This window comes from Pyrgilauda ruficollis, unplaced genomic scaffold, assembly GCF_017590135.1.
Source record: "Pyrgilauda ruficollis isolate IOZ18807 unplaced genomic scaffold, ASM1759013v1 scaffold148, whole genome shotgun sequence".
NCBI classification, from domain to species: Eukaryota; Metazoa; Chordata; class Aves; order Passeriformes; family Passeridae; genus Pyrgilauda; species Pyrgilauda ruficollis.
Window position 1 is genome coordinate 140,838 of NW_024513432.1, and position 11,992 is coordinate 152,829.

Genomic DNA, 11,992 nt, shown 5'->3' on the forward strand with positions numbered 1-11,992 from the left:
TTTGTAGCAGAAAGAATGGCAGTACCATCTTTTTTTTTTTTTTTTTAATCTATTATTCTGGTGGAGCAGATGGAGAGCTCCTGACTGTGGCTTAGAACAGGGCAGGAAGATGTTGATGCTTTCCCCTGTGCCAGGCAAGGATGGGAGGCTGGGGCTCTGCTTAACAGTCATACCTCACACATTAAAGTAAGCACCTTCCAGCTTTTCTGGATTTAAAATGTCTAAACAAAGAGGATTTTGTCTTAATCCCCAGGAGAAGTGCTCCTCTATCACAGAAAGGCTCTTTTTTCCTGGTGCACAGAAGTTCCCAGTGTTCCTAAGCCCTCTTGCAGATGTGAGCAGTGTGCTGCAGATAAGTTGTATCAGGAGGAAGCCTTATCGCTTGGGCTTACATATTTTGTCCTTATCCATTGGACTCTTAAAAAGCTGTTGCATTTAATTACTCATTTCTCAAAGCATTTATTAATCATTTATTATCTCTTTGTTCATTTGCTGGAGATGTAACTTGACATCTAAAGTGAGCCCAGTCATTTCATAACCGAGCACATCTCAGGAGGATAGAAGCACTGAGTGATAGGAAGGGCCTTACTCATCATGGCACATGGTGGTACAGCTCTAGTTGGGGCCTCTGGTACTTCAGAAATATAAATACCAGTGCCTTAAGCTGCCCCATCACCTGAGATATCTGAGGCACTGAATAATTAGGTGACAGCTGCATATTGGACTGAAGATTATAACCTTGTTTTAGCACTGTTAAGCCTGCACAGCTGTGCACTATGAATGAACCTTTCCCAGCACCTGGTTTGGGTGTCAGAGCTCACAGTGCTGCAGCCTTCCCTCTGCACCTTTGGTTAACAGAGCAGGAGAACAGCGTTTGGCTTGAGAATGTGCCCACCAGCTGAACTGAGTCTTTTTGGGAATCTGACAAAAAGCCCATCCTTAGTACCTGGTGTGGTAGAACTGCAGGTAAAGTCTGGTCAGCCTGAGCACGGTGGTCATCTCTCATGCTTCATCCCCTGCTCTCTGTCTGCTTCCGAACACAAAGTGTCCCCAAAGAGACATCAGAGGAGAATCCTCAGGGTTCAGCACTACTGACCACAAGTCCTGGCATCAGAGGGCTCAGGAACAGCAAAGGGTCTGCCTTGGCAGAATGACAGCACTGGCTGAGTGATTTCCTCAAAGACTTACAGGTTCTGCCAGGGGAATCAGCATCAGATTTCTCCCAGATGTTTCCGTTTCCTTGTGACTGCTACCAGAAAATAAAGAAACCTTTATTTCCATATTGAAACCTTTATTTCCTCATCAAAACCTTTATTTTGCTATTGAGCAGCATCCCACATCTCTGTTGCCCTTTTCAAGGAGAGCAGCACAGCAAACAGCAAAACAGCCACTGTCAAGCAACCAACCCCACCAAAACCCCACCTGCCTAAGGAATGAATGTCTCTATTCTGTCATTATGAGAAGAAGTCGTAAGGCCCAAGATCATCCCAACCATCTTGAGATATCTTACCAAAGCACCTAATTCAGGCAGGTGTTTCTCTTTTTCTCTAGTCAATGGAGTAAGGAAGCTCTGAGAACAGAAAAAGAGACATTTTATAAATGCTGTTGCTTTATTTCTTCTGTCCGTAAAAAAATCACAGCCCACCTGGGTTTTAAATTGCTTCTCAGGCTTTCCTAATGAATGTCTCTGAATATTTGCATGTCTTTTGTTTGCCCTCAATATGGGGAAAAGCTTAAGTCAACAAGTTTTTATTTGATTTGTAAATAAAGCCAGAGTGACACTTTATTACAGATTCCCAGAACTCCGACTCCATGTCTTATCCTCCAGATATGACATACCAGAGACATCACCAGAGACAGGCTGCCAGGTGCAGACTAGGGGACAAAAATTAAAATAATTTTGAGGAAAGACCATCTAGAACTTTACCCTATACCTCTGTTTAGCCTACAGACCATCAGGAGCTGGTAAAATAATTGCTTTGGACAGATAATAAAACATCCTCAAGCAAAACTAAGGTATTTAATATACTGCTCCAGTAATTTTCCCTTATTTCTGCTGTCCTTTTGCTTTTAATAGTGGTTTAATGAAAAATCCAGAATTAATTGAAACTGGCATTAGGCATTCACGTGTTCCGTGAGGATTTCATTGCTTCAATATTTCATAAGCTGAATTCACTGCTATGCTTCTCCTTATCCTGCTTTCATAGGCCAGGATATCATCCCTTTTCAAAAAATGAAGGGTCCCAATGTGGACAGATGGGGGTACACGAGGAAAGTTTGCAACCACATCATAGGCAAAGAAATAAAAATAATAGCTGCTTTCTTCCTGCCACCATCCCCCCCTTTCTCTGTAATGATTTGCATCTGAGCCTTGATGGGAAAGAGCTGTCCTAAAAATAAACAGGATCTGTCTGAAAGGTGTCTGAGGGAGGTATTTGGCAACTGTCAGGCTGTCACGTATGCTGGAGGGATGGAGCTGATGGACTCGCTGACACCAGACAGGCTCTGCTGAAGTGAGAATGCCTTATGCTCCCCTTGGCACTCACTGGGCAGAGTCTGCTGGCCAGAGCTGTCAGAGCACGGTGTGTCTGGGGCCTGTTCCAGGTCTGGCTGCCCTCAATGAGAGGCTGCCCTTGCATGGCTCTGGGAGTTGGATCAGACCCTTGCTTTACCCCTGAGACTCTGGCTTTACTCCAGGGAAGACGTTTGGCTCCCTAAGTGAATGTCACCCCAGTGGGGAAGGAATCACCAGCCCTGGGCTTGAGGGTCTCTACAGGTCTCTGAAAATGAGACCCCTCACTGAGGTACCGGGATATGGGGACCAGAGCCTGACCTTTTGCCTTTTCTGGGCTTTAACAGCTTTATCCTTCAGTTTCTCCATCTCTGATAGGGGTAGTGTTGTTCTGTCTTCAAGGTTATTGGCATATTTGTAAATCCAGGCATCCTTAGCTGCTCCCAAACCATGACTGTGCTGAACGCAGTTCCTGTTTCCCACAAGGTGCTTAGAGAACATGTGTTACACCACACTGCAGTCATGAGGTGAGTAAACACAAACGCCAAGGCTGGCATGACTCATCTCACGCCTTTGCAGCAACTCAGTGGCAGAGCAAGGACCCAAGAATGCCAGACCCCACCAAAACAATCATACCTTGGGAGTGACTCAAGCTGGAAAGAAATGCTGCAATGGAGCTTCAGTTCTTCTCAACTGCACAGGGAAATCTCCACTGCCCGTGGCCGTGGTGCAAGTGAAGATGTTTGCTGCTGTTCTTGGCAGAGACATAATGTGCAGGGGAGGAAAAAGGGAGGTGTGGAGGAAAGGTGGAATCCTCATTGTTCCCCCATGGGAGAGTGGACACTTCTCTTATTCTCAATGGCAGCTGCCTTATCTGAAAATCAGACTTTTGTTATCTGCTGGGCAAGAGCAGCTCCTCTTTAGTGAAGAGCAGACCCTGAACTCAACAGTCTTGCAGTACTTTGGTCTGAAAATACTGGTCTATGTTAAGAAGAATGGACGAGGGAATTAAAGCCTGTAATACGGGCTGCAGAAAAGTTACTTACAAGATAAGAGGGTGACTTGATCTTTTTGAGAAAAAGAGCAAAAAAGGCTTCCTTATCTTCATGGTGTTTGCTCTGAAGTATCATCTTGTGACTGCCAGAGTCTGCCTTGTAGGATCAGTCAATTACAGCCTGTGGCTGACATCAACTCCTTCCTTTCAGAGGTGGCATTGCATTTCCCAAAGTGTGGCTGGTTCCTCTTGGCACTTCAAGGTCTCTGTGCCACCTGTTTGTGCCTGCAGCCCTGTGGTGCTGATCTCTCTGACGTGCTGCACAGGATACCCAGCCCTGCAATTAGACAGGGTCTGAAAGGAAGAGGAAATCAAGGCAATGAACCATCGAGGACTCATGTGAGTCAATATCAGATGTATGGGGGTTTGATGAGGAGTGAGTGAGTGAGTCCTATCCCTTCTGGAGGGTCCCAGATTGTTTGTGAGCAGCAACAGCGCAGATCTCCTGGGGGAATCTGCACTGCAGTGATGAGAGTTGTTCACACAGCCAGGCTCTAGCTCATCAGGGTGCTGTGGCTCTCCTCTGTGAGGAATTTGTCACTATGCAGCTGTACTTCTCTTCATTAAAGTGGCCATGTTAAATAGCTGTGAGGTTGCTAAATGCCTGCTTTGCTAACTGATCTTCTCCCCAGCTGGCAGCTTTTTAGAGCAGGAGACACGAGGTTGCTAAACCCATTCATTTCTGACATGCACCCACGTTTCTAATGTCTGTGGAGATCTGGCTTTAAAAGTCCTCTGCCAGCCATTGGAATGAAGAGCACTTCGTGAAGACACTGTAATTATGATGGGATTTAGGGGTGTGTGGAAATGATTCCAGCCATGATTTCCCAGCCAGCAGGCTCATGGAGCCAGGTGAGCTCTTCCCTGGTATGTGAAGCATGCAGCGTGGCAACTGGGAGAAACAGGTTTGGCAGGACGTTTTAAGCTGCTTGCAGCAGCCAGCCTCTTCAGAGCCACGTCCCTGCTTTGCTGATCTCCCAGCTGGATGCTCTGCTCTGCCACACTGGCCCTGCTGAGCTGGAGGGGATGGACACGCTGCGCAGGAGCCTGTCTCGATGGAAGAGGTACCACATCAAGGTGCACCTGGCCGATGAGGACCTGATGATGCCCCTGACCGTCAGGCCCAGGGACACGGTGATGGACCTGCGGGCTCTCTTGGTCCGGGAGGGCATCACTTCCTGGAAGAAGACATTTTATTACAACTCCAGGCAGCTCGAGGAGCATGAGACCCTCAAAGAAGCCAATATCCAGAACGGTTCTGTCCTCCTCCTGGTCAGCAATAAAAGGTAGGCAAGGAGCCCGTCTGCCGTGGGGGTGGTGCAAAGGAAGGGGCACACTTGGTGTGTCTCAGCCCCTTGGGACATTTTCTTGTCGGGGTTTGTGGAAGTAGGACCAGGAACTCAAATCCTGCCATTTCCAGCAGGATTGAGGCTCCAGGCTCTTCAAATCCAGACATGTGCTGTGAAATAAGCAGCTCAGAGGAGGTTGCTGGTTGCTGCTGCCTGTCCTGTCTCTGGTCAGGTCTTGTTTTCCTGGATATGCGGCCAAGCACAGAGAGAGAAACATGACAAGAAAAAGGGCAGAGGAGACTGTGCAACATGGGAGTGTCTGGGAACCTCTCTCTTGTCCTGTTGTGCCTGTCTCTCCCTGGTTCTTTGTGGTAAGCACTTTCTGCTGGTTTTTGGGGGTGGCACAGTCCTTGTGACACGAGAAGTGCTGCCAGCCACCAGCTTACAGCAGAGCACGAGCAGTGTGGACAGGGATGGCAAGAGGCTGCAGCTGCCCAAAATGTGTCTGATTCACAGCAGAAAGTACAGTGAGACTAGAGACTCCCAGGAGAGCCAGGGCATGGGAGATCAATCACGGCAAGCACTGTGTTCTAGTGGGGATGAAAGCTGAGATAATGGACCTTGGACTCACTGGCCCACAGGACAGTTTTGATTCAGTGTGGTGAATTTATGCCCACCTGCACTGTCTTTCCTAAAGCCGGGTTGTTGCTGCCAGCATGATTAATTCTGTGAAGCATTTTGGGGATACTGGGTAGAAGAGGTATGTTGTGGGTATGTGGTGTCTAATTCATCTTTCTAAATCCTGAGCCCTCTGAGTTATGTGTCTATGCTGATCAGAGTTTCCTCTGCAGAAAACCCTGCACTAAAGACTTCAGTTCTTGATTATATCCCACATACTGGAATGGTCCTATTTTCCAGTCCAGAGGCAGCTTGAAATCTCACACAAAGAAGATTTAATAAAGCGTTTCCTTTCAGAGCTCAGCCAGACACAGGAGATTTCACATCACTCAGCTAACTGCAAACCCCAAGTCACCCACGGCCCTTTTCTCCAACATCTCATTTCAGTTCTCTGATTAACTTGGCTCAGCTCCTCCTTTTCACCTGGTTTTTAATGGCAGAAGCACTTCTATTTGTTGTTGTTTCCAGTATTTATTTTCCTAATTTTTACAGTCTGAATTTTTGAAAGTTAAAAAGGATTTGGAGGGTCTGAGTGGATGGAGTGCACATACTGATGCTTGTTTGGTAGATGCCTGGTTTCCATAGTGTGCTGTGCACCTTCCCACACGCTGCAGAAGCAGGGTGTAACTGCAGCAATGCAAAACTCACCAGGAGATCCTGCCCTGGTGTGCTGAGTTCAGAGGGCCCAGCTGAAGTCACTGGCCATTTTTGAAAATCGAGAGCCTGTTGCTCAAAGTCCCAACTCAATTTTTGTGAGTACATTAAAAACGAAGTGGTATTTCTAATATTTTTCTCCATGGATTTCCTGCTAACCTTCCTGGTTCCTAGACTAGCACCTTTGGCCAATCTCCCATTGCTTTTTCCAGGGCTGGGTGCAATGTGGGGAGTGCCCAGTCTCTACCTGAAGTCATGTCTCCTTGATTTTTTTTTGACATAAAGGATTATTGGGTTGTGCCTCACCCACTCCCAAAGGCATTTTTGTAAATGCCCAGATACTGGGGACACATTTCTCCAAAGGTTCATGGGGTGACTGAGCTGTGGTAGGATAGTTCCCTTAGATATTTCTGCGATGTGTGGCTAGGCAGTCCTGGGCTGAGGGCAGTTGTGACTCAGCACCTTGCCAGGTCTCCAGCACAGAGAGCTTCTGGAGGATTTTAGATGCCTGTCTCTCGCTGCCACTGCAACTTAGGAAATGTAGAGTGGGAGAAGGCTGCATTGTAGCTGAGATTACAGTACAATTTGAGTCTTAAGATCACTCAAGCAGATCTTTAGGTGCTATAAATCCATGTTGCACCAGTAGTGTCTTTGGAAATACACGGGTGTGTATCAGCTGGGCAACAGTGAATAACCGTGGGGACTGTAATGAGAGTAGCCCCTGCACTGTTGGGACTGTCTGTGAGCCACAGGAGCAGAGAGAATAGTGAAAACATGGTGCTGCATTTGGCCAGCAGTCCTGAAGATTTAAGAGTTGGTTTTAGTGTTTCACCAACTCAGTGAAGTTTGGAGCCCTCCCCATCTACTTCCTCAGCTCTCCCTGAAAATCTTAAAGTCTCCTACTTGCTCTTGTGTACCGAGGTACCAGCCAAACAGAGCACTATTAATTCCAAAAGTGGAGTTGCTGTGATTGCCAGGGTCTGCAGCTCAGTGTCGTGCCTATAAATATTAATGGTCACTCTGCATGCTGTGTGTTCCTCCGATGGGCTCATGGGACAGTTTGCTTTGAACCAGAGAAAACATGAAAATGACCCTATTTTTCATCCTCCCCTCCCTGCCTAATGCCTTTGTAGATAATTGGCATTTAGCAAAGGCCAAGTCAGCATTTCCACTTCTTGCTCGTACTTTCTGGGGTTTGTAACTTAGTCATAAAAATTCACTTAAGGCGGCAGCTTGGCAGGAAAGGGATCAGCATACCAGCTAATGCTGAAAATTTATTTAGACCTTAATGTTTAAAAGTTCGAGCAAGCCATTTAGAGATCAGTCAACATGACCTCTCACATGGGAAAACACATGGGCTGGCCAGAACTGCAAATATCACATCCACCTAGGATGCAATTCCCCTTTGTGCAGAGCCTGTTAATCACATTGCTGCTGTGCTGACTGAAATTGCAATCCTGTTGCAGTAGAGGCTGAGAAAAGAGCTCGCTCAAAAACAGTTTCTGCCCTAGAGAGTGACATATTACAATAACACGGTTTGCCAGTGGGTAAAGCAAGCAGAGCAGGAGTTGAGATGGGAATGAACAAGCAGAGAAATGCCCCAGCTCAGTGGCCACGGGCCAGCATGTGGTGTGGGAGCCATCAGTGCCTAACAGGAGACCAGCAGTGGGTCTTGGCATGGGCAGAACAGCCACCCAGCATGGGTGCAGAAGCACCCAGGGGCGTGCAATAGGCTGTCCCAGAGGCCCAGGGCATGATCAGTGCTGGGCCACACCGCGGCAGAACCCGTTTGGCTCGCTCTGGAGGCAGGGCCAGAGCCAGGAGCTGCTCAGCTGGTCCGGCGGTGCCGTGGGAGTGCTGAGACTGCCGTGACTCCTCCTGAGTTTGTCTGCTGCAGCGAGCTGCTCGGGAGCTCCCTGCGGCTGCATTGGAGCACCAGTGAACAGGATGTGGATGCAGCAGCCTGGGCAGAGAGAAAGCTAGACAAAGTCTTCCCATGAATCGGCCTGGGAGACTTTAGGGAGCTGGAGAGAAAGAATTCTAAACAATCTGCACCTGGTGTTTTGTAATAAGCTCCTTTGCCCATAAGGTTGTTTACAAATGGCGTCTTGTTAATTAGCCAGTCATGTGAAATGTATTGATTAAACGACCAGGCAGGTCCACCTGTATTGAGCAGGGTATAAAAGGAGCAGTTTCAGTAAAGTCAGGGCTTTGAGCCTCTTCTGGCCTGGAGTCTGTGATGAGGGACACAGTCTGACCTGGGCTGGGCAGTGGCACATGCAATTAGCTGCTCCTTGCTGGTCATTTATTGGCTGTGTTTGGATGTTCAGTGGGAGGTGGAGGAACATTGCCTTGAACTGGTGAATCCTCTGCTTAACCCATGGGCTGTTTCAAACAGAGGATGTCAGTGGCTGATCCAGAGTGATCCCTAGACATGCCCAGTGTGCCTGTCACTGCCTGCTCCTAGGGATGTACAGTTCCAGCTGGATTTGTATGTGGTATAAGCACAAGCATGTTGTCAGAGCCTTTGCTCTTGGTTCCAGGCTCCTCTCCTGCAGTCACCCAGGCAAGGTCTGTGCTGAAAATTAAGCAATGACTGGACTTCTCTCTGTTAAAATGATGGAGTATTGCACCGCAAATTTTGGCTCAGTCCAGGTGCATTTCAGAAGCCAGCACGGGCCAAGGACTGCTCCTTGTGGGATGCCTGGATGGGTCCACACAGGTTTGGAGAGTGAGAATTTAATAGGAAAACCTTGGCCATTCTGTGCCAGCTGTCCTCTAAAGCAGGAGAATGTCCCAGGCACATTTGATTTACTGGCACAGACTCAGCCACAGGACATGTGTCCCCTCAGCCTTTTGGAAGCTGGAGTTCATTGAGGCCAGGCAGCTTTTCTCAGCATACATGGCTTGCCTGGAGAATGGAGTTCAGGAAGTCATTGGTGAATAGGTTAAATAAAGTAGATGCCAGCACTGAGTTCAGCAGAAGTCTATTATCTGGAATCTATTGGTGTTGATTTTCTGGCCTGGAGCCACCTGAAAGCATCTATCTCAGGGCATTAGCTCAGTTACCATAACAACTCATCCAGGAAAAACTCCTGACAGCTCCAAGAGCAGACCAAGGTCCCACGTTGTATATCAGAGCCACTCTTAGGTCAAAAGAAGCATGTCCAGGTTCCTCCCTCTCCTGCAATCCAGCCTCAGTGTCCCCTGTGAGTGCCAGTCCTTATAGAAGCTTTGACATGCTTGGGAGCCTGTTCTATTCTTCAGAGGCTGCTCAGTCTGGTTTTCCAAAGGTCCATCCACTCAAGGATGGATATTTTACCTCCTGCCAGAATAACAAACCCATCCATCCTCAGGGAGCCCATTGCATTCCCTTCTTGGCATTCAGTTCAGAATATCTGATTTTTTGGAACTGTAAATGAAAACTGTGAGTGAGCCAGTTGCACAAGGTCCAGTTTAGCTGATGCTAAACTCCTGCCTATGTTTGGCTCCATGGTGACACGAGGAGCAATGACAGGCACTCAGCAGTGGCTCACTCCCCACCTCCATCACTCTCCTATCAGCCCTGCCCCTGTCACTGGAATTGCCTGGGATGCAGTCACCAAGCACAGCAGGTGATGTTGGGCCTCTAGAAACAAAGAAACGTAATGGGATCTACACAGTTTGACCCTGAAGTAAGTTTTCACTCTGAGTTTCAGCGTGGCTTTGTGAAGCCTGCTCTTTGCACTGACCCTCCCGCTCCTGCGGTTGCTCAGCAATTACTCCTCAGCACGGAGGGGAGACTTTTCACCCCCATCCCACTCCTCCAGCCTTGCCCTGTTTAGCTGAGGCCTAGCAGCAGGCTCTGAGGCATCTCGCAGAAGGATAACGATCCTTTAAATAGCACTGGGAGTCTCTCTGCTCAGGGAGAACTAATTAAGTTCTTCAGTACATGCTTAGACATATGCTGACCTGGTATGGCCTTAACAGGTCTGCTTCCACCTACCAGATAAATAATACTGCCTTAAAAATATCCTCCTAGAGATGTGTTACTGAGGCAACAGCCAGGTGGGGGGCTGACTACATCTCAGTGGCTGAAGGTAGCATTTATGTGTATTATTCACGGGCCAAGCTCTCTTCTGGTGTCCTCAGTTAAGTGATTTTTAAGTTCTAAAAGCATTAGTGCAGTTACCTCTGCTGACACCTCACAGCACACAGGTCAGACAGTCACACCTGTGTTTAGCCCAAGAAGCTCATTTAACAAAAACTCAGGGTTGCAGTGACAGAGAACGTGGTCCACAGGGTTTGAATTCCTCCCTGTGCAGTTGCATGGGACTGCAGCAGATGAAACTGAGCTAATATGTTCCCCAGGGCTCTGTCTTGGTTCTAGGCAAAGAATTAATGAATGGGAAGTACATCCTAACGTAGGTTTCTTTCTGGTGTGATATGGCCCAGCCTACTGGACTTCTCTGCAGTTGTGCTGATTTATATCAGGTGAGGATTTTGCCCAGTTGGGATAAATCCCCCCTCCTGTGTCATGGTGTTTTATGGGACAGATGTGCTACAGGGTGGGCTCACAGCAAACCCTTGGCTATCAAAATCCCCTAAAATTTCAAGGTAAGAAAGTGCTGAAATATGAATCCTGCTCTGGGTTTTACAGAAAACCCCACCAGAGACTGATATCAGCATCACTAGACTTTTCTAGAACACAGCAAAAACTCCCACCCCACAGACTCTGAAATTCTCTAAGATCTGATGAAATATTTGCAGCACAGGCTCAGTTTCTTGTCATAAAATGAGAACATAATTGCAAACAGCAATTCACAGGAGTCAAAAGCCTCAGCCCTGCTCTTAGTTGCAGTCCAAGGTGGGATAATGAGCTCTCCAGGCAAATCCCAGCCCCAAAGAGGTACCCCTACAAACTTTGAGCTTTAGGCTCTGTTCTGGAGACCCCAGGGGATAGCACTGGGTGATTTCTAAGGGTTTTCAGAAGAGTAACTTAGAAAAGAATTCTGGTTTGCTAAGTTCAGGCCTTCTGTGGAGGCTCTGGACCCCTGTCAGATGTTGCTAGACCCACAACCCCAGAAAGGCACCATTTAATGCTAATGCCTCAGGGTGAGTGTGTTGAGAGCAGTTCAAGCTCTTACTGCAGACATTCTCAAAGTGCTCCTAAAGCTACAGACTGCCCTTGTTCTAAGATGAAAAATGGATTTCCAGGAGCAGGCTCTAAAGAGGAAGAGCCTTGCTTATCAGAAAAAGTCTTCCAGACAGTTGTGGATTACCTGAAGGAGGGTGAAGGCATCTTCTGTGGAAGGATAAACAGGTTTGAAACGCTGCAAGTGGCTTATTCTCAGTCATACAGTGTGATTGAAGAACAGAACCAGCCAGAGGATGAGCTTTACGTTCTCCACATGTCAGGGTGAGTGCTGCTTGGGCAAATGCCATTTTTGATTGCATCTCTGCAGTGCTCCAAGTATTTGCCTCTTTCTTATTCAGATAATGCCAAAGAGCACAGCCAAAGCCATGAGGGACGGCGAGTGTGACAAGGGCTGAAGGGGAGCAGATGGAAGAGAGCTGGCCCACGGAAAGGCAGCCTGGCCACCAGTGTTGGTAAGTCCCTCCCTGCAGGCCAGCTCAAGGACTGTTCAGAAAGCAGCTCCAAGTGTTTCCAGCATGGTGCCCGTGAATCATGAACCCAAACAAAACAACAAATAGTGTTTCCTCATCAGCGTGCCATGTGGACCCAGCTGCCAGCGGAGGAGTGTGGTGAGGCTGACTCAGCTCCTGAGAGCCATGGATCAGTGAAAAGCCCAGGAAAGGGGATTT

The 11,992-nt window shown here is 47.8% G+C and overlaps 1 protein-coding gene across 1 annotated transcript; it reads left to right on the forward strand.

Moving 5' to 3' along the window:
• Positions 1 to 4,581: 4,581 nt before the first annotated feature.
• On the forward strand, positions 4,582 to 11,741 carry LOC121349923 (putative ubiquitin domain-containing protein TINCR). Its single transcript, XM_041460784.1, has 2 exons — positions 4,582 to 4,852; positions 11,663 to 11,741. Exons 1-2 carry the CDS (start codon positions 4,593 to 4,595, stop codon positions 11,664 to 11,666), a joined length of 264 nt encoding a protein of 87 aa, XP_041316718.1. The 5' UTR covers positions 4,582 to 4,592; the 3' UTR covers positions 11,667 to 11,741.
• The last annotated feature ends 251 nt before the right edge of the window (positions 11,742 to 11,992 follow it).

Coding starts and splice junctions, on each gene's coding strand:
- LOC121349923 (XM_041460784.1), top strand. CDS start 4,593: ATGGACACGCTGCGCAGGAGCCTGTCTCGATGGAAGAGGTACCACATC.